At 40.7% G+C, this 21,913-nt stretch overlaps 1 protein-coding gene and 1 long non-coding RNA gene across 3 annotated transcripts in view; one reads left to right on the top strand and one right to left on the bottom strand.

The window, feature by feature from the left end:
* The first annotated feature begins 3,158 nt into the window (after positions 1-3,158).
* GRAMD1B (GRAM domain containing 1B) overlaps positions 3,159-21,913 on the top strand; it is a 129,841-nt gene continuing 111,086 nt past the window's right edge. For both annotated transcript variants that reach the window (XM_078379617.1, XM_072979178.2), the window contains exon 1: positions 3,159-8,359. In XM_078379617.1, the coding sequence (XP_078235743.1) occupies positions 8,274-8,359 (86 nt within the window). In that variant the 5' untranslated portion in view covers positions 3,159-8,273. The remainder of the gene's footprint in view (positions 8,360-21,913) is intronic.
* Positions 10,722-21,567, bottom strand: LOC140701855 (uncharacterized). Its single transcript, XR_012080842.2, has 2 exons — positions 15,441-21,567; positions 10,722-14,103 (listed from the first exon to the last, which is right to left on the bottom strand). It is a non-coding gene; the product is annotated as an uncharacterized LOC140701855 (long non-coding RNA).

The raw sequence follows: 21,913 nt of genomic DNA, 5'->3' as shown, positions 1-21,913 counted from the left end.
TTTGTAAAGAAGCAAACTAACCAAAAGTTCTGCAATCACTGATAAGGGCATGGTGGAAAAGTTAGAAAGTGAGTTCTTTCCAATGGTGCATAGTATCCTCTAATCATCATTCATCATATTTACCATCATCATCATCTCTGGGGAGGGGCAGGCAGTATGATTAAAAGCTTCTTCATTATACTGTGTTTCTGACACTGGTACATTTTAAGTAAAAGATAAAAGTAGAGCCCTTTGTAAAGATTAAAAGAAAAATTCAGTTTGCAAGAACTTGATCTTCATGAGCTAAAAATCAGATAATCTTGTGTCCTATCAGAGGCTAGAATGAATTCTCTCCAGCATTTCCAAGTTCCCATGGTTATCTCTCTTGAGTTACTATATTTTAATGAGTGCCTGTACTTAAAAGTTTGATGTTCTAAAGGTATATACATCAGACGCAGGGCTCTGAAATAGTTAAATTTAGTTAATTCCACTCCCACCTCACCATCAGTTATAATGCAGTCTGAACTCAAAGATCCATCAGCTGTTGTGGTTTCGGAAAGGCAGAAGCCTCTTGTGCTGGCACAGCCTCTCTAGTGCTGGCTAGTTACAGATACAGTGGCACAATTGCTTGCCACCTGAGATCACTTACTAGAACAGCCAAAAAGAAGCATAGAAAGGGAGGAGCCTGAATTACAACAGGCCCAAGCTCTTCTCACTCCAGGCTCATAGCTGTAGAGTTGGCACAGTTGGTCAGGGTCATCCTACCCACTTCCAGCAGTCCTAGTCTGGGAAGGGTTTGGACTGAGTACAGCCTCAGGGGCTTAATGACAGCTCAGTTGGCCATCAATCAACATCAATAAATTGAATTTTTAAACCTAACATTCAAAGCTCGGATCAGGTAGCCAAGTAAAACAATCAGCTGCATTATTAGAATAGGGTATTGGCTGTGTGAGGTTCAAGGTTTTAGGTTCACCATCCAACTGGCTTGCTTGCTATCTGTGTTTTTGGCAGTGTGGAGATACTGCTATGCATACTGCAGTGGCCAGCTTGTCATGGAGCATAAGCACATATGTTCAAGTTTCATGAAAGGCCTTACTTGGGGGACAGAAAACTCCAGGCTGCCACTTGCTGTGTGAAATACTGCTTGCTGGAAATAAGAAACCATGCTGTGCAGGAACCACACATGGCCTTAAAAACCCACTTGCAGCTGTTCTGGGAAATCAGTCCTTGAGAAAACTATTCTGAGCAATCAATCACAAAATCTAGACCCAAACCAGCCTGTAGGGACTCATTTCTTCTCAATAATGCATCTAGCCCCTTTCCCAACTAAAATGGATAACACCATTGCCAGAATAATTCAGAAGCGGCAATAAAATGTTCTGTCCTCATTCTCTAGTTTGTTATGGCTGCAGCACAAAGATGATAGGGATGTAAACTTGCACCTTTGGAATTAATAGTCAGGAGAGCAAATTGTCTTATGTGCTGTGGTGTGGTGAGTATTGCTTCCATATTGTGGACATTCACAATTAGTAACAGAAAGTGAAAGCAATTAACCATCAAAGCACTGGGAATGATTATCAGCATCTGATTTTGATCCATTACTACCACTGACACAGACACTTTAAGCCCTAGAATGCCACTTTAACACAGTATCCCTGTTTTTAATGTCTTTCTGTTTTTTTTAAAAAAAACACATACTAATCTGTAATTACAGTGGTAATACAAGGAGTTATATCCATAGACTGCAAACTTTTAAAACTTGCAGACATTCTCTATCAAACAAAACCACATCCCCCATTGTGAGATACAAAAGAGTTGAACTCTGACATTTCTATCACGAAAGAAAGGCTCTTTAGATAGCTTGCAGTCTTTGTTTAAATCCAGGGGCTTTTATTGAAGCCAGGGTGCTCCAGCTACTCTCACTAGAGATAAATTTTGTTCAAAGAGATTTAAAACGAAATTGAGAAGTAGGGGCATATTCATACGCAGACACTCATGGAAGAAACAGAAGGACTGGCAGATCCTGTTGAAAGACACAACTCATCCACTGCTTCAGATTCTTAAATGTCAATGAAACAAAGCATCAGCTTGTCCTAGTTTTATGCAAATTGTATATGATTTTGCATCATTTGTGCATTTGTGAACAAAAAAATGGCGGTTTTGAGCAGAACATCATTTTTGCCCCTAGAAGGACTATATCACAAGCATCACTGGCTAGAAGAATGAAGCCTTTCCTTGTTGTCACTCTCAAAGACAAGCGAGGTCTTTTGCCCTGAGTTGTGAAGAGGAGGGGGGGAAGATGTCCACTTTAAAGTGATGCAGCTCCACTCTTAGTTTCAAAAGAACATATCTTTCTCATGCTTGGTTCTATTGCAGAGTGGCCTGCTTTCAGGTGAGCTGCGCCTGTCTCTCATCATGGAAGACAAGGCGTCTTCCCAGGCTTGTGGCCTGGGAAGAGAAGTTCCTTGATTGTGCACACACCTCAAGTGAACAAGGAATCTTCTTCACTCTGCTACTGAGCAGCAGCACCTGCTTTGGTATGACCTGTCCCCGAATCATTGAACTGCTGCCAAATTGCATTGCACAAGGCCCTTAGCACTTCAAAAATATCATCCAGACCTTGACAAGTGGATGTACAGTTAAATTTTTAAACATTGCTCTTTCCTCAAAGGAATTTTGAATAATCAATAATCTTTTAAGTATGGCCCCAGGGATATATCTAGTATTAACTGGATTTTCTTAACTTTTTTGACACAGTGGCTGTTTTTCTAAGTGACAACCAACCCCGGGGTGTGTGGTACTGATCTCACAGTTCAAGATAATTATCATTTCAATTTCTTCCTACACAATCCCCCTTTCCCCACCTCTTCTGACAGTAAGAGCTGGTTTCCATGGAGCTGTTCCATCCATACCTTGAGAAACCTCTTTCCCCCCAACTTTTCCCTATAGACAGAATTTAAGAGGTTTCCATGGAAACAACTGCAAAAAGAGAGATTCTGATGTCTTGAGCACGTGTGGATTGCTTCGTACAGGCGTCATGTTCTCGTGAAATGCACTGCAAGTGTTTCCTCTGTTGTTTCTGGTGTGTTTCTATCAACGGTTGACCAGCAGGTCCAGTACGAGTGACAAGAAGGTCACGCCAACAGTACAAAAGCAACTGTGAATCCTAACAGCATGTTTTATAAGTAGTTCTGAAGTCCCTGTGCTGCCCATCACTGGGACAACTATTTCCCATCCCCAGGCTGCCTAAGATGTGTCTTTGCACCCTCCCTGGTGCCACATCTGTTACAGTTTTAGCTATCCTGGCAAAATATCATCAATGCTTTGAAAAACTAGAGTGACCTGGACATCCTGTAGAGCCTCTCTTGGCTGTAGAACTCACTTTTTCCAAAAGAATTACTATGCTTATATTCTAAGCTTTCTGCTGCCCATGATGCCTCTTTCTTATCCCATTTCGGGAGGAATGAAGCCTTGAGAAAGGAGATGGTTAAGGATGTACTGAAGGGCCTTTCAGAAGATCAACCATGGAAGTAGGAGTATTCAGAGAGAAAAGAAGGGAGCCTAGAGGAATGGGATAGGGATCTTTTGAGCAACGTGAAATAAAGGGCATCTCTGTGCATGTGTGTGTGTGTGTGTGTGTGTGTGTGTGTGTGCGTGCGTGTAAGTGTAATCTTTCTCTTAGACCAGTGCTTCCCAACCTTAGGTTTCCAACTCTCCTAAATCCTGGCCAGCACACCTAGTAGTAAAGGCTACTGGGAGTTTTAGTCCAAGAACATCTGGGGACCCAAGGTTGGGAAGCATTGACAAAGGACTAAAAAGTAGAGGGGTAATATTTTTTTTTTCAAACCAATCTGATACAGACTTTTGAGTGCCTTGAAAACTTGCCTTTTTCATTAGTCATCAATGCAATGGTATTATCAGCCTCTGGTTTTTTTTGTGCCTCTTTTGTTATACTCCAAGGCCTAACCTTCTAGCTTTTGTCAGATAAGTGGGAAGAAAAGAAACTAGATAGAAGATACAAAGGAAACAAGATGTGATAAGGAAGGTGTGTGCCTCTATTTTTATGCCAGCTGGGCAAAGAACTCAGTGGTGTCAGAGGTCATGGAGTTTTCCTTCAAACATTTCAACATATATGTGTTTCTAAGAAAGAAAGCTTTTCCCTGCCTTATCTTTATTCATCTCTCTGAGAAAGCAAAGGTGAAGAAGCCATTTAAAAATGGCAAAGATTGCTCGGTAACACTGCAACTGCCCTCGAATCACACATATGTCCTGGAGTGAACTCTGAAGTAATTTTTTTAACAAGAGATTTGCAAGTCCACTTGTTACCCGCCAATTTCAGGTCTCGCTTTTCCAGCAAGGCATCAGGCATAAACGCAAACAGCTGAACCAAAGGCCCAAATTTATTTGAATAGCAGCAAAGAAAAGGTCAGCTGGGACTTCTCTTAAAAGCAGAAAAGATCCCGAGAATACAGAGTACATATGTTTTATAATGATACAAACAAAGAGCAATAAAAGTACTATAATTCTATTGGCCACTTGTACTCCAACTTTGTCCCTCCAGTCCCTCATTGGGCAAATGATGCCAACTATGCTGATCTGTTGGTCATTTGTGAATATACATACTGTGCCCCCATCTTTCCTTAACCTATGCCCACGATGCGCCTGAAAGTCTAGGGACAAGAGTTTATTTCCCTTATCTATTGGTATGTTTATGTGTTTTCTTCCTGGGCCCTGATATATGGCCTTTACTCCCCGGCTTCCTGGTGTGAATGTTTTGGCCTCCTGTCATCACTGGTTTCCTCCTGCCTGCATTCCAGGACCAGTCCATCTGCCAGGTCAAAAAGAGGATGGGCCAACCGAAATTGTGGCAATGACATTCTATACGATGTACGAATGTTCCTCTCTTTGCCTGAGCTATGTGTGAATGTTCCTGGGCCTAGTTTCTCTGAGTCCTGTGTTTTCTCTGCTAAAGGTTATACTAAAATCTAGTTTGATTCTGCTCCGGTATCACACTTACTATTCATAAAGCTACAGCATGCATTTTAAACCTGTCAAGATTGCACCCCATCACTGAATACAGTAGATCTATACCTCACTTTGTCCATGTTAGCCAGAGTCCAATTGGTTAGTTGTGCTGGCTTAATCACTGCAGATTTGAATTCCCATTAACATTCCTCACTGTGCATCAGTCATATGAATTGGTATGTAACAAGGGATACAGATAGCAACTGTAGCAGTTTAAATCATTGCCCTAATGTCAGCATAACTTATTAATAGGATTCTTCTGGTTGTTGTTTTTACCTATTTCCATAATGCATGCCTTTGCGTGAAGACAGAGTTCACCACATTGTCATCACTCAGTATGCTTTCAAAGAACCTGAATGCTGCTTCTTGTGACATTTTGTCAATAAATGGGAATCACTTCTTCCGAGAGTTAATCCTAATAGTAAAGGAATTGTGCGTTTCTTTCAATTAACCAGCTTTTTCTCCTACAGTGGGATTTACTCAGGGACTTCTTGACAAACAGATTTAAGGTTATGCTTATATTTCAATGAGCAATCACAAAACACAGCACACGAAATGTAAAATGCATAGTTGAAGAAAGTCATATGCTGTAACATACAGACATTGTTCATCACTTGATGGAACACTGTTTCTAATTGTATGCTGAGCATATTGTCTTTTCTGATAAACTACTATCTTATTACAGGTTATTCCAATTTCATTCAAATCCCATACTTATTGGATTTTGTTCTACAGTATTTCCATACAAGCAAGATATAATAGGATTCCCTATAACATATAGCTGGACAATGAAATAACCACACCTGGATGAAAAACAGGGTTACATTTAAAGGATAAAAATTATGTAGCCAAACATTAAGTGGCAAGGGATGGGGTTCCAAGTGATAAATCTGAAATGCCAGTGGCATTAACCTGTGGTTGCCAGTGAACCTCAAGATGGCAACATTCTCAAGTACAGTATTTAAGAGCGGGAAGTCTCAGTCCAGTAACCTGGCCACAACACTTTGTGTCAATTCAGACCTGATATAAATAAATGGGATCTTTTTATCTAAGGGACATGTTTCTTCTAGTTCACTCTTGACAACAGTGAGAGCTGTGATTGATCAGTCTGCCTGGAAATCAGACTTTGGTGAAGCATGTGCAGCCCAATGGAAATAGTGATGGAGCAGAGAAATCATCATTCCTCAGGATCCAGCCTCTAAATTGCTTTATAGTGTTACACACACACACACACACACACACACAGAGAGAGAGAGAGAGACAGAGAGAGAGAGACAGAGACCCAGAGACAGAGAGACAGGAACACTAGCATTAGGAGTTTTATTTGCCAGTGCAGATGGATAGGTTGAGTTTGGCTATTGTAAAAGTTTCTGGATAGCCTAGAACTGTACCCAGAAACAATTTCTTGTTGTGATGTATGGGAATATAAATCTGTCTTGTTTGTATGTTGCCTCATAGATGGGGTCAGTTTACCAGTAGGTTGCACTTTGTTGTAAGGCGCACAAATATAGCAGGTTTGTGATTGTGATAATTAATGGGGCAGACAAGAGCCCATTAGGTTTAAGGAAAAGGGCTACACTGGTCCTTGTGAGTGAGACCTATATTATGAAATTTGTTTCTGATTAGATTCTAGTTACAAAAAAAAAAGTATCTTTCTCAGGCTTCATTCTGAGGCCCTTCGGGATTAATAAGTGATAAAAGAAAATGTGAACTGTTGATTTACGTGGCTACTGTGATGAGCATTCAGGAGTGAAATTAAATGGGAAATTATATACACATCAATATACATGAGTTGATTAGCAGATCTCCATGCTGTGGCATGCATTTTTAATAAGCCAAAACCAATTGTTTCCTCTTGTTTCCTATGTAAGTCTTTCTGCGTGTGAAAGTCAGGAGAGGAGAAAGTACAATTTATAAGTCACAGACAGTGATAACTCACATCAGGCAGAGTTCTCAGCTTCTTCGGGATTTGGGGCTGAGAAGTGGAGCATGCTTGTCCACCTGTATTTCCCATTCTTTTACAGGCAAGGGCTTAGGCCAGAGTAGGCAACTGATGACCTTCCAAAAGTTTGGGGACCTCAAGTCCCATCGTGCTTCAGTAAAAGCTATGATGGCAGCAGCAATCCTACAGCAAGTTTAGGACTGATATTTTGGAAATACAATCTCAATATGCTTAACACAGGACCTCTCCAACTGGCCTGGTGGCTTTCCAGTCACACCTCACCTCTCTCTTTCATCCTGCCTCTTACTAGTCACACATGACCAGTACCATTTCTCTCCTAGAGCAGGGCTTCTGTTCTATGTGGCCCACTCTAGCATCTTCCTGCTGCTGTTATTCCTGGTGCAATTCTCTATTTTCTCGCTCCATAGCTGCCTGCTCCTACTGCCATTCACTGACCCTTTGCCCACAAGGTTTTGTTGCTGGTGTTGTTGCTACAGGTTTGGATAAATGTATATAAAATGCATGTAAGAATAATATGGAGGACAGCTGGATGCAGTGGTACGAAACACCGAACTGTGAGCGCAGCAACCAGATGATGGGGGAGCAGGTGGCTTTTGACTGCTTAATCTTAACAATCTATTTCCAAGGACCTGTTATTATAACAGGAGTCTTGCAATTTTTGGAAACAGAATTGGTTCTGGGAAAATCTTTTATCCTAAATAGATGTATCTGCCTATTAGAATAGACATAGGGATCTCTGGAAGTATGCTGTCTGAAAGGAGGAATGTTTTGTATGCTCTGTAAGGATGCTGGCCCCTTTAAAACAAGGAACAACCTGTTAGAAATATTTGGTGGCTCTGCCGTGTGCGTGTATTTCCGTGCAGGCCTGAGGTATACCCCATTTTCTTCCGGTTCTCCCCTGGCTGCTGCTGCTGCTACTGTTGCTGCTGCTGCTGCAGCAGTTGCAGGATTTCTTTTGCCTCTTGAAACACCGCAGTGAGCTGTGAATTACTGCAGTTTCCAGACAGATTAGGGACACTTTTATTAATGTGAACTGCCTTTGCGCTGCAGAGTTTATGGTAGCCTGACTGGTCTCTCTTCCTGTTGCTTTAAACTGCTTGGTTCAAGCATGGGTGGGAACACCCCCTAAAAGAAGATTTTACTGTTCATATTACTCTTCCAGAAGATCTCCGATCTGGTGATTTCCTTAACCCACCCACCTTGTTCTCTGCACCCCCCACCCTCGCACCTCCTCCACTCACTCACAGATAGGACTATCTGTGTGTCTCCCTTCTGATTATCCACTGTAGATTTTCCAAGGGATGGGATGAATCCAATGCTGTGCTTTAGAGGCTTCCCAGATGAAGACAGCCACAGAAGACTGCCTGTGCTTTCGGCTGTTCATTTAACCCCGTAAGTGCTGAGCTGTTTTTTTTTGGGGGGGAGAGATCCTTTAATTAACTGCTGAGGCTAAGCACAAGAGGGGGCGTGTTGGGCATGGGACTCTTACCAGTTTATCTGGTTATCAGGCGTCCTGTGGAGATGCTCGACTGCTTAGAAGTTGAACTTTGATGATGAAACTTGGGCTGCATCTTTGAACATGCAGTTGGGGAGAGGTGTTTATCCAAAGTTTGTTAAAGGGGGAGGGCTGGAAAGGATTAACATGATGAGATGACATGATTGTATATATGTCATGTTATATAGTCATTTATTTATTCAGGAACTGGAGAATTTTGGATAGGGAGGGCACTCTGTATGGAACATGGTTATTCTATTATTTTCATTTCCACTAAGTGGATCTGTATCTGTAAACTGACACCATTAACAGTTTGCATTTTATGAACCATGAACTAGTGTTAGCATTAGGTAATGAGCACGTCAAGTGGTGAAATATTAGTGCGGTTGTTGCATCTGCAGTGTAGCAGTAAGGAGATGGTTGGTTGTTGAGTCACAGGCTGGCAGAATTTGATCTGGTTCAGTTTGGTTTTAGTACTCTTAATCAGGAACGTTAGTGGGCCAGAAGCTACTGGCAAGATTTTGGTCTGTGGACCTTCTTGCATTTCCTCATGGGTTATGGCACAAATGTATGACTCTGGAAACCAGCATCTGGTTCTTAAATTATTATCTAAGTAGGGAAACAAACATTTGACAAACCTTTGCTGTTCAGAAAAGAAATATGTAAAAGTGACGTGTGCCAATAGAAAGGTGGGGCAATCAAATTCTTTTTGAGAAGCAAAATTTCATGGTGCCTACATTCTTTACCAACAAAAACTGGAATTATCTGCTTTCTCAGAAACTGTACTGTACTATAATTATTCATGTTCACTGAGTGCTAGTTCATTTAGCAACTTTTAAAAAGTTCTGTGTATCAGTTTGTTTATTATACACTGTTTGGATTGTCTGTCCTTGCTACCAAAATTTGGAATTGAGAATAAACTTGTCAATGCTTAATTTATTAATCAAATATTCTAGATGATTAACTATGGGATCTGGTTGATTATAGATTGAATTATCTGACTGATCATCCATATTCCTAATACTGTATTGTTAATCAGCAATGTTCTAAATTCTTAGTAAAACCTGTAGGGTTGTTACATCACTTAAACAAACCTATAATGACTTGAGTAGTTACTATTTGCATTCTCTTTGAAATATAATGGATCAAAGCGGTTTGCGGTTGCAAATTGAAATGTTGCTGACATAAAATGTTCTCTCTATATGTAACTTGTGCAGTGTTTTTCATACAAGTGGGGTAATACTGCCCAGAAAGATGGGATTTCCAGAATTTCTTAGGTGCTCAATTATTGCTATCTTTCTATCTTTGCACATAAGTTGCACAGTGGTGTCTGTGTTATGCATGATCCTGTGCAATGTGTGATCTGCCATGCCATACAGTCTCACCCTGCACACTGGCCTAACAGGTGCTTCATTAACTCCTGCCTCCTTTGTTTTACTCCTTACAGGAAGCCAGCAAAATCAGGAAAGTTATAGAGTATCTTGAGCAGGCTAACATAGAGTATTGGTGAGATGCATTTGAGAGTGGAAAGGGAGTTATAAACTGAAAGCCAGTGACACCTGCACTTAGCTGACAGCGGTATTCTGGTGGCCCAGGAAATGAAAAGAGAAAGCAAAACCTTAAGAAGTTTTCTGATGTTTATTTAAGTTTAAGGTGGTGTAACCACACATTAAAAGGGGTGAAATTGTCAAGGAGTTCTTTCTTTTTGAGTCAAGTCAGTTCCAGATCTGATGAAAGTCTGTTTTTGCTTGTTAAAAGGGATCCTTTTTTTCTGGTGGCAGAGCATCCATGACATCATTTAGTCTTTTAAAAGTCGCGGGGCTATACATGCTGCATTTGATCTTTGTTCTTGAAATTGCCAGACTATCACACGAAGGGGAAATTCTGGTGGGAGCATTCTTTGGAATGCATGACTAGATCAGGTCTTAATGCCTCCACACACACACACACACCACCCCCAGCAGATCTTCCCTATTTTTGAAACCTGACAGGTTTCAAAATCTGTACCATCTTGATCTCAAATTGATAATGGTTTTTAAAAATGCTAATCAATTTTACTCTCCAATATGAATTTGTTTAACCTTTCAGTAAAGTAACAGTAAAGTGAACTTATTGTCTGGCTGCATCTTTATTTATTGCTTTAGATGTTCAATATTGCAGAAAAACAGTGACCAGGCATAAGGTGAAAATATGGCTATTATCTGTTAATATTTGAGTGAAATGAAATAAAGGAAGGAAGGGGAGATGTTGATGCAGCAGTTTTAATTTTTTTGCATTTTGGCCTTTGGAACATGGATGGCATCAAGCAAAGATTCCCGCATTGAGTGAAGAGTTGGACTTGATGGCCCCTTCTTTTTCTATTATTATGTTATTATATGGTGATGAGTAATGTGGTTACTCTGTTTATCACATGGTGTTTGGTATCAAGGGCTGATTTCACTCTGCCAGATCAGCCTCTGCAGGGAAGACTGAGCCTGCTAATAAGGTATATTCTGCAAGCCTTATAATTTTAGCAGCTTCAGCAGATGTGTGCACATTAAGATCAAGCTAAGAAGAGAAAGCACTACAGATGCTGAAGGAGAGGTGCTCTCCCTCACAGATTGCTGGCTTCGGGTGCCACCTAGCATTGCTTATTGGTAAAGGCGGTTTCTAGTCCTTAGAGCCGCACTGAGCAAGAGAGACATCCTGGATGCATGCCACTGCTGCAATGTACCAAATGGGGGATGTTTCTGGCTCCCTCTAATCTACGTCTGATTAGGCTCAGTTTGTTTTCAGACCCAATGACCTCACAGGGGTGGAGAACAATTGCAGGACCATGAGTGGAGGAGAAGAACTGATGGGACCTTACAAGAACTAAGGAAAAGAGGCATTGTCGGAACAGGGCAAAGGAGAGGAACTGTAGGAACACAGTGTGAGAATCTCTCCCAGTAACTGTTCAAATAGATATTTTCCAAATATATATTACACATGAGATATAGACTTAAATTATACAGGCAAATATATGTATACAGAAAACATTCCTGCATCTGTTTCTCGAGGACATTTATGCTAACGTTTCCAGCATACTGCCACACCTAATGTAGATGTTATGCAGATGCTGACATTCTCTTCTTATACAGGAAATGCAGACATTGCAATCTTAAATAATTCAGCTGTTCCCTACTGCATATAAATAACATCCAATGCATAATTCATTCCAAAGTACAGTATTTGCATTTTCTTTGGACTTGTATGTGGAAGACTGATTTCTGCACCACCCTGTTTGGAATGCAAGCGAAATTCCTCTGATTACTGTGGGGCTACCACGAAGGAAGGCCATCATCGCTGTTTCAGTTCTGTGCCTCTTTATTTCAAGCCTTGCTCTCTTGTCAAATTCCTGGGTGAAAGTAGGGACTAGTGGAAAATGAGCGACAGGGTCCTCTATACAGTGCTAGCAACTGCAAAGTCATTGAGAAGCAATTGCCTAATATTCTTGTCTGGAAGGGATGAAAACCACTCTGTTCGGAACTTCTGAAGGGCCTTGGACTATTTATAATGGGCAACGTGTAACGCCTTTGCAAGATTGCCCTGCAAATTAAAACTCACCACCACCACTACCACCACTGTCATGTAGGAAATGGAGTCAATTGTGGAATTAATGCCTAACAATACCGACAGACTCCGTTGCTAAATTCAGGAGAGTACTAAAGGGTAAATAGTTGACTGGAATAATGACCCAGACATTCATGGAAAAGATACTCAGTGCTGCTCAGAAGGATGTTTATATGACAGTACTCTCCTCTCACTTTCTCTCTGTTTTATGTACAGTATAAATACAGTAAAACAATTACAAAAATAAACAAAACTATAATAAAACATTTAAATAGGAAAAAGCCACCGATAAAACTGGTAATGAAAGTGACCTACTAAATATATCTACTGGACGAGGAAGGTCTTGTACATTTTATGTATGTATCTCCGTGCTCATTTCCTGGGGAAGCATGATGAAGAAGGATCTTTGCATAGGAACTGAGTGTCACATCACATGTGTTTAGGATTCACTAAATGTATCTTCTTTTTTTTTTTTGGTCTTCTAGGCTGACACCTGGGTGAAAAATTACTTCTAGGTCTAAACTCATGTGAGCCTGGGAAGTACCTTAATCCCTTTAGGCCGTAATTGAGGTCATCTCAGCTGCCACGTTATTTGAATTTTCCAAGATTTTTAGTCATCTTAGTAACCTATCAGAACATTCAGATCCCTGCCCTTTTTTTTGAGAACACAAAGTTATGCAAATATGATATATATATGCAAATATTGTCAGTTTGTATACATTCCTGATACAGAATTAGAGTCTTTGGTGGAGAAGTCTTTATGTAGTGAAATAGAGCATGCAATAAGTCTTGGGTGATTCACATTTCTGTTGTGAATAGCATAGTTTAAGCTTCCTCTCAGTCTGTCCCCTCAAATCACCTATCTTCTGCCTCAACAAGTTCATCAAGTCCTTTCAAATGCATCACTCATTTCTGCTTCTAACTGCGTGATGCTTGGCTCTCCATTCAGAAATCTACAGCTGTTCCAAGGAATAGAGTGTGTCTGCAAAATATTTACTTTTCCCTACTTTGATGGTGCTTTAATTATGGAATTACCCACAAGTACACTTTGAGTAGCGAAGGCCAAGCAGTACATGCATCAGGATCATATTCCCCATTCCAGGGAAATGCTGATGGTCACAGATATCATACTTCCTTCTTTGAGGCATGCTTTGCGTTCCAGATTTTAGTTTTAATTTCAGTGCTTCCATCTATTTCTGGGCTTTGATTAGGTTCTTCAGTGCTTCAGGAGATAATGAATGATGATATTTATTTGTGTACTGATGCCTGGTGGATATTTGAAGCACATGCTCCTGAGTCATCCATTCCTTTCGGGACAGAAAGTTAGCCTGGCTAATGTCCCCCATCACAATTGTAATAATAAACAAAAAAAATGTACTTGCTAAATCAAAGGTGAAGCACCACTTTATGCCAAAGAGTATAATTAAATTTTAGAGATGAGATGGGGGGAAAGGATTTTGGTGGTAGATGGAGATACACATACCAATGTATTTTAGCTTAAGTTCTAGTATGGCAACGACTCAGGCTTAGGAGAGAAATCTTGCAGATTTTTTTGTGGGGGGCTGCACAGAGTTTACCATGTATTCCCAATAAGTGGTTTCTAACTGTGAAGTTGGGTTTGCACACGTATTCCAATGAGCCCAGCATCTGGGGAACCCAGAATCAAGGGCAAAGCAGTTCAGGGAGTGGCAAGTAGAATTCCATCTGAAATCCAAGGCAATGTTCAGAGAATCAAACCAATTTAAGTGTGTTGGATGCAACTAAGGAGAGTTCATGGTAGAGTCAGCAGAAGGGTCTCTGGGAAGTGGCAGGCCAGGTCTGGAGTAAAGCAACCTCAGTCTCCTGTAGCCAATAGTCTTCAACTGAAAGCTCTTGTTGCTGGGCTGCTGCTCAAGTCCAAATTATGATGTCCTGAGAAAGAAGCTAGGGGAGATGGGGATCTGGAGGATTCCAAAAGCTCAGATTGGGATCACCAGGGGACTGGATTTGGCCCCAGGACAGAGGCTCCTCACCCATGATTTCAAGAATGCAGGCCTCCTTCCTCTTGTTTCTTAAACAAAAAACATCCAATTGGGCAGAGTTAAATTTCAACCCAGACACAGGTCAAATAATCATGTGAATGTTCCCCCCACTCCCCCGAATGTCAGTTCATGTTGGAGGTGTGATGTTACATGCCTTATTTTCCCCATGCAAAATATTCCCTTCCCACTGTCTGCATAGAGAAAAATCTGGTCTGGTATGTGCTTTTGCAAATGTAGTTTCCAGGGGACCACTCAAAGAGCCTTCTTTCTTTTCTTTTATGTAGTTAGTTAGCATCAAGCCAAGTGTATGCCGAAAGAGTACAGAATCAGACATGGTTGTGGCTGTTAGAACACTTTGTATGTCTCATATAGACTGTGTCCTGCATTTCAAAGGGCACAAAACTGTGAATTCCTAATTTGTAGACAACTTCCTTGTCAAATCTGCCTCCATTACCTACATTATGATGAGCTCTTCTTGAAGACCTGGCCACAGTAGCCTGTTTCAGTATGTATAACAAAAACAGCAATGAAAGTGTTGAGTGGTACCTTAAAGGCAAATGGGTATGTTTCAGTGTGAGCTTTTGTAGATTGCAGTCCACTTCCTCAAACATGTGGAGTGAAATATTTAACCATATTCTTTTTGAGGATGAGAATCCAGTAAAGAAGGACACAGGAACAGAAAATGGTTTCAAAGTCCTGGTAGTATCACTAACTAAAGCAAATAACCTTGAGTATTTATTGATAACGTAAACATTCTGGCAACACACAAGAGTGATTAACTATCTACCAGATCTCTGAAGTGGAAAGGTGTTGTTTTAGGAAGTAGTTCATGGTTTTCCCCCCTTCTGAATCAGTCAGAGAGAGCTAAAGACCTCACTCTGTAATTCCTCTTTTCTACAGTAGTCGATCTAGGATCTACAGATTGTTCAGTATTCTGAAATTAGCATTTGTATGTTGCTGTTGCAGAAATCTGTTTTTTCCCCAGTTAGTCTCTTGCATTGAGAAATGTCTTGACATAGGAAAACAGCACATGACACAAGGTAATCAATGGGCAAAAATCTAACGTCCGCAAAGACACTGCTGATCAGAGACTGGCATAGATCACACTATATAGGGAGCAGAGATTCTAAGTAGACAAAATGGAACAAACAGCAGTCATGAAATGTACATTGGTGGTAGCAGAAAACAACAACAACAACCCTGGATTCATACGTTGGTTAAAATGGTTCACTTGTAACCCTTACATTCAGTCTTGTATCAGATATACTGTGAATCAAAGGATCACAGTAGATCAGCATATGCAAATTTTAAAATTGCTCGAGTTTGCTTTACCAAATGGAGACATTATGCCCGGTTTGCATCTTACCCTTGAGTTTCTCCTGTTATTTCTTTTCATGACTCCAGGATGAAAATCAGATTATAATGTTTTCTGTGTGAGGTTGCCTTGGATAAAGATTTTTTCCCCTGATGTGAATAAAGGAAGAGAAACCCTCTAATAAACTGAAATGAAACCTGCACTCCTTGCGCAATCCACCTTGTGCCTGGTTGATGGTATCTCTTTCCCCTCTGCTAGCTCAGTCTGCTCACACCTACTCATAACCTTGTCCTCTTTCAAATGCATCTGATCTAGGCCCAGAACATCCTGTGCTAGAGGTAAGAAGGAACATGGTCTTTTTTTCGCCATTATTAAACCACACAGTGAAAAAGACATCATTGAGATACTGAAAAATCTCTAGCAGCAGGTTTGATTAGCAACTCAAGATAAGAAGCTCAGAGATAAATGAAAAGGAACCCTACACCCCTGGCTAGAAGGTTAAAGCACAAACTTCAAAGCCTGAAATCCTCTTGCTTAGTGTAGTAAGTCACGGCTAGAGTAAGCCCATTAGTTCAGTGAAGATTTGGGAGTCAGCCGTTCTATAAATTCTTCTGATTCAGTAGATTGCAACTTAATATGCTAAGCAACAGGATTTCAGCCAAAATCTGTCAAGTGATGGCAATCCTTCCTAAGGACTTAAAAACCTTTCTGAGGTTGCTCAAAAAAAAAAGGTACAATCCAGCCTTGTGCAAGCTTGTGTAGAAGCCAATTCTGAGCAATGGCACAATTTCTATAATTTACTGGGTAATTTACTCATGTGCCCTGTTACACAACTAAGGGGCTATGGGACATGTGAAACACAGCCTGCAAACTGGCTCCTATTGCTTGCATGATTGCTTAATGCAGTAAGGTACTGGACAGTGAGATTTACTTCTATCTAAATACGCAGAAGGACAGGGATTTTCCAGGCAAGTAAAAAAAAGGCCTGATCCTGTAAACAGCAAATCTGTTAGCTGAAGTAGTGTTCCATTAACACATGTGTTGCTTTTGATCTATATATTTGCATATCTGTATGTTGCTGTATTGTGTTTTTGCATGTGTCTGTGTGTCTCATATGTATGTATGTATAGTGCTGGGTGCAGCACCACTCTGAGCTATATTCCAGAGAGAATGTAGTAACTGAAGAGGCATTAAATAAAACTGAGTGCCCACCTGTATTGGAAGAGTTGGACAGTGAACCAACTTTAGCAGAAATAAAAGCAGCCTTGGATTCCCTTGTTTCTGGAAAGGCACATGGGAAGGATATCCCTGTTGAAGTGCTGAAGTACAGTACTATAAAGAGATCATAACCACCGAGCTGTATGAAATATTTTGTCTTTGCTGGAGGGAAGGTGGAGTACCACAGGACATGAAGGATGCAAACATCATCACATTGTATAAGAATAAAGGAGACAGAGGCGACTGCAATAACTACCGTGGCATCTCTCTTCTCAGCGTTGTAGGGAAGCTGCTTGCCCGTGTGGTGCTGAAGAGGCTCCAGATGCTTGCAGACAGAGTCTATCCAGAATCACAGTGTGGATTTCGAGCGAACAGATCCACCACTGACATGGTATTCTCCCTCCGACAGCTGCAGGAGGGAGCAACAACAGCCACTCTTTGTGGCCTTCATAGATCTCACAAAGGCCTTTGATTTGATTAGCAGGGATTGCCTTTTGAAAATACTTCTCAAGACTGGATGTCCACCTCAACTCCTTAATATCATCAGGTCCTTTCATGAGGAAACGAAGGGCGCTGTAGTTTTTGATGGCTCTACATTAGATCCTTTTGACATCCGAAGCGGAGTGAAACAGGGCTGTGTCCTTGCACCGACTCTGTTTGGGATCTTTTTTGCTGTCACGCTGAAGCATGCCTTTGGAACTGCAACAGAAGGTGTCTATCTCCAGACTAGATCAGATGGAAAGCTCTTTAATCTTTCTAGATTGAAAATGAAGACCAAGTCCAGCTGAAATGCATTTCAGGAGGGCTTCATGCTCTGGAGAGGACACTCCAGCTTCGCATAAAGCGTCAAAACACTAGATGCTTTTCCAAGTCCTCGATACAGAGCACGTTACCATAGTCTCTCGAGACTGAAGGATGCCTATGTAAACCACTAGAGAGCAGCAGTAGGAAAGTCTGGACATAATCTGAAAGAAAATAAGCAACATAACTAGGAAAAGCAACATATATCAACACCAGGAAGAGCAAATTATGGTAACTTGCATAAATCAAACAGTTTTGCATATAATGCCTTGATGTTTGTCTTGTAAATTTTACCTAAAAGTTTATTTTTTATTACACCATGAGATTTTTAAAAAAATTGAACAGCAACACAGTACATAAAGTAAAGTCATAATAAAAATTAAGATCTAATAAATTTGTGCTTTAATTCACATAGCTAAGTGGGGCATGAACTGAAGCCACATAACCTATCCTATCTCAATCCTGTTTCTTGCTTCTAAGGTTTTGACAGGCATTTGAGCAGTTCATCTTTGAAGCCCTAAAGGCTAGAATCACTTTTAAAAAATTTAATTAATTTTTATATGATTAAATCAGTTGTTCTCAATAAATGGGATTTTTATGGAAATGCAGAAAGTATACTGTGTAATCACTCTGAATGAATACAGAATGGCGGGTCTTTAGATGGCATTTCCATTCTTTTCCTCTCATATTAGCTGACATGAGATGTCTCAGAATGAGAAGAGGGGAATGATTGGATCACAGATATTTTTGCGGACCTTGTTCTTAGAGGTGTTTCCGAAGAACAATCTCACTCAAGCAGGAGAGGTTGAGAACACTGGACTGGGACTTGAGAAGTCCAGCTTCAAATTGCCTCTGAGCTCTGAAATCTTTTGGGTGACCAGGGGATGATCACGATACTATCTCACAAGATTATCAGGAGGCTAAAGTGGGGAATAAAAATAATTAAATAAATAAAAATCACACAGCCAGTGGACAAGAGTTCTCCAAAGCCAGAAACAGAATTTGCGTTGTGGTAGAGATGTCGGTGCTGTGAGTTTAGTTTAATAGTGTGATCCTAATTAGAGGATGAATTTTGTCACTGCAGGAAAATCCTGCAGATTACTCTGTTCATCTTCATTACATCAAATGTAGCAGTTGCTGTTTCTGATCTAATACTAACTGCTTCTCCACTTGTCAGCAGCAGCCTCAAATAGAACCAAGTACAGCCGTCCAGCAGACAGCCTTGTCCAAAAGAGTAACACAAGACCGTCAGTGTTCCCTGTCCTAGCCCTTTGGGGATGTTTGAACAATGTGTTACTAGCTGTTATGAAATTGTGTTGATGACAAATATTTGCTTCTTTGCTTCTATTTTAAAAACCCATTAATACACATGGTAGGCAAGAGAACTTAGTGTGTTGGGTGGATAAAGTCTCAGTACTCAGGCATGTGAAAAATGGTTGTCTGTCTGCAGTCAACATTTTCTGCTATACATTCTGTCAGTCGCATTTGTGTCCTGCTTTTATATCAGCTGACAAGCAGGGGAGAACAGGAGGCGAATACCGTTTATAAGGCTCAGGCCTAACTGAAGGCGTTAATCTAGATAGCAGATAAATCAAACACTGTACAGCATGGAGGCCATTATTTAAGTTAACTGGGGACATCACAACCTTGCCTGTCCTTGATGTAAATCCTTTTTTTAAAAAAAGTATGACCTTGTCTTCCCAAGGCTGACAGTGAACATGTTAATCTGTAATAATTGGTTCTACTGCTGTTTGTCTATGAATGGAAACTGGGACAAAGACAGGAAATGTAGTTTCTCTCTATAAGTCATAGCATGTCTGCACAAACTGCTCTTAAGAGTTGTGGCTGACTTTTCCAAAACCATATATAGTGCTTTATGAAGAAGACAATATCAGTAACAGAATGTTTCATTTTGAATCCAGACCTCAGTGACAAGATAGTTCCCTTTGATTGAAGTGATTCTGCTTTAAAAAAAAATCCCTATGCACAATTCGGCTGGCCTGTTTCCTTTTCCAGCGCTCTTGCACTGAACCCATAGGTAGCTTGGGTGCCATTAAAACCAGTTATAGTCAGGCTCCTTTGGGAATTCAGTTTAAACAGTTTATTTGGAATGACTTGTGATTAAACTAAAGGTTCTTAAGGCAGGAAAGTACACATACAATAAGAAGTGTTGTGTATCATGTGTGCTTGATTTGATCCCTGTGGTGGATTCTACACTGTAGAAGTGTAGGATTCTGCACTGTGGCTCATCCAAGGCTTCTTCTCCTCACTCTGTAGGTTTTGTTGTTTTGTTTGAAGTGAGCAGATGAACAGGACTCAGAGAGGTGCAACATGCCCAAAGCAAGATTAAGGTAAAGGTTCCCCTTGACATTTAGTCCAGTCGTGTCTGACTCTAGGGGGAGGTGCTCATCCCCATTTCCAAGCCATAGAGCCAGCATTTGTCTGAAGACAGTTTCCGTGGTCACGTGGCCACCGCAACTAGACACGGAACGCCGTTACCTTCCCACCGTGGTGGTCCCTATTTATCTACTTGCATTTTTACATGCTTTCCAACTGCTAGTTGGGTGGGAGCTGGGACAAGCGACGGGAGCTCACTCCGTTGTGTGGATTTGATCTTACGACAGCTGGTCCTCTGACCTTGCAGCACAGAGGCTTCTGCGGTTTAACCCACAGCGCCACCACATCCCTATGCAAGATTGCCCACACACTAATTTACGTCCCACCACCTCTCCTTTCCAGGAAGAAGAGAAAGAAAGAAAAAATGATGATCCTCCCCAGGCATTTATCTAATTTCAGAATTTTCTCCTAATGACTCCTTTGCTGAGCTTGTGGCTAATAGAGCAATAATGGGTGTAAGTGGAACTTAGGAAGCAGTTCAGCAACTTCCTATAAAATTCATTTTACCTGTTCGAGTAGCAACTGTCTGCTTCCCTGGTTGTGCAACCCTTGGGTATTCAGAACAAGTTTTTAAACATTTCTACTTATTAGCTGTGTGTCAAGAGGAAGTGAGAGTGATGACTCCCTTATGGGCAGAGCAGCATTCAGTACTTCACACTTTGCTTGGCACATTTCCTGTTTTTACAAGGAAAAAGACCAGGAATTTCAGCTAAAGATGTTTAGGGCTAATTCCTAGTCCTGCCTTCTATCAACATCTGCTTCTCAAAATGTTGTAGTTGTTCTAGAGATTAAATAAATACACAGATTGAAGTAGGGGGAACAGCAGTGTGTGTTTTTTCGCAGTGGGAGTGAGAAATTCGGTGGGAAATGGGGGAAATGCAATTCTGACACAGTAATAAAAACAATGATTTATTAATCAACAATAGTGTATTTGTTGTGTAATTTAACATACAAAGCTTAACTATTTGGTATAACTGTGAAAGTAACACAGTAATATTAATGTTTATTCAGAGATCAAACCAATGCTGCTTAGAGGATCTTCCTTCCAAGGAGGTACTACACAGAGGATTAGTTGCAAAACCATAAATTCCTGATAGTGCCAGCTGACACATGTCTGTTAATAAATGAGCACTCCTGAATTCTGTTGAGTTTGCACCCAGGTAAATGTACAGTGGATTTCAGGCTTAGTTTTGTAGAGGGAGAAAGGCAGAAGATCCAAAATATTAACTTCTTGCCTCTTATTTCTTCAAATCAGTTTGAAAAATCAGAAGGAAAGCATAAAAAGCAATTCATAACAGGGATGGGGGCTCAAGTTGCAGGACTTGCTATCAAGTCGGACTTAAGTCGCACCGATGACTTGACTCAGATTTGACTCATTGTGTTTTTTTTCCAATGACTTGGACTCAACTTGTGACTCAGAACCCACTCACCCCTTCCCTTTCACCTGGGGAGAAAAAGCTTATTTTTAATACGGACTCAGACTTGGGCCCAAATACTTGCCAACATCCCTGGTTTAGTAACAAATTAAAGCATACTGCATTTTTTGAATCTGGCAGAACTCTCTAGGGCAGCTGTCCACAGTCGAATGCCCTGCAGGTGCTTGGATTATAGTTTCCACCCTCTCCTGCCTGCATGGCCAACCGTTGAGAAATTAGTTCTAAGAGGTCTACAGTATGAACACAAATCATGACTCTCTAGTACTGCATGATGTCCTCTATAAATATTTTTGAAACTGAAATTGGTCTACAGGAGGGTCAAACCTCTAATATCAGGGGACACAGATCTTAGATGCAACACTCCTCCTGACTTTCAAGTAAATTGGCTATGTTTATAATGTTTATAACCTGTTGTTTTATAACTGCAAGAAAGCTTTTTCTTTAAATGTAGCAGTAGCATTCACATATGTTCTTTGCTTTGCAAACAAAAATCAAAGAATGCATAGGCCACAAGTGCATGCAATAACAGAAAGGGAAGTTTACTTGAAATCAAGTCCAGGGCAGGGGAACATCTGTGATAGGGCAGAAATGCAGCAGGACTTTCTACCCTACCACAGATGTTCTCATGTCCCTGGGCTTGATTTCAAGTAAATGTCCCTTTATCTTATCGCA

The sequence above is a fragment of the Pogona vitticeps genome, chromosome 8 (assembly GCF_051106095.1).
Source record: "Pogona vitticeps strain Pit_001003342236 chromosome 8, PviZW2.1, whole genome shotgun sequence".
NCBI classification, from domain to species: domain Eukaryota; kingdom Metazoa; phylum Chordata; class Lepidosauria; order Squamata; family Agamidae; genus Pogona; species Pogona vitticeps.
Note: the sequence above shows the minus strand (reverse complement) of the source record. Positions and strands in the feature narration are given on the sequence as shown.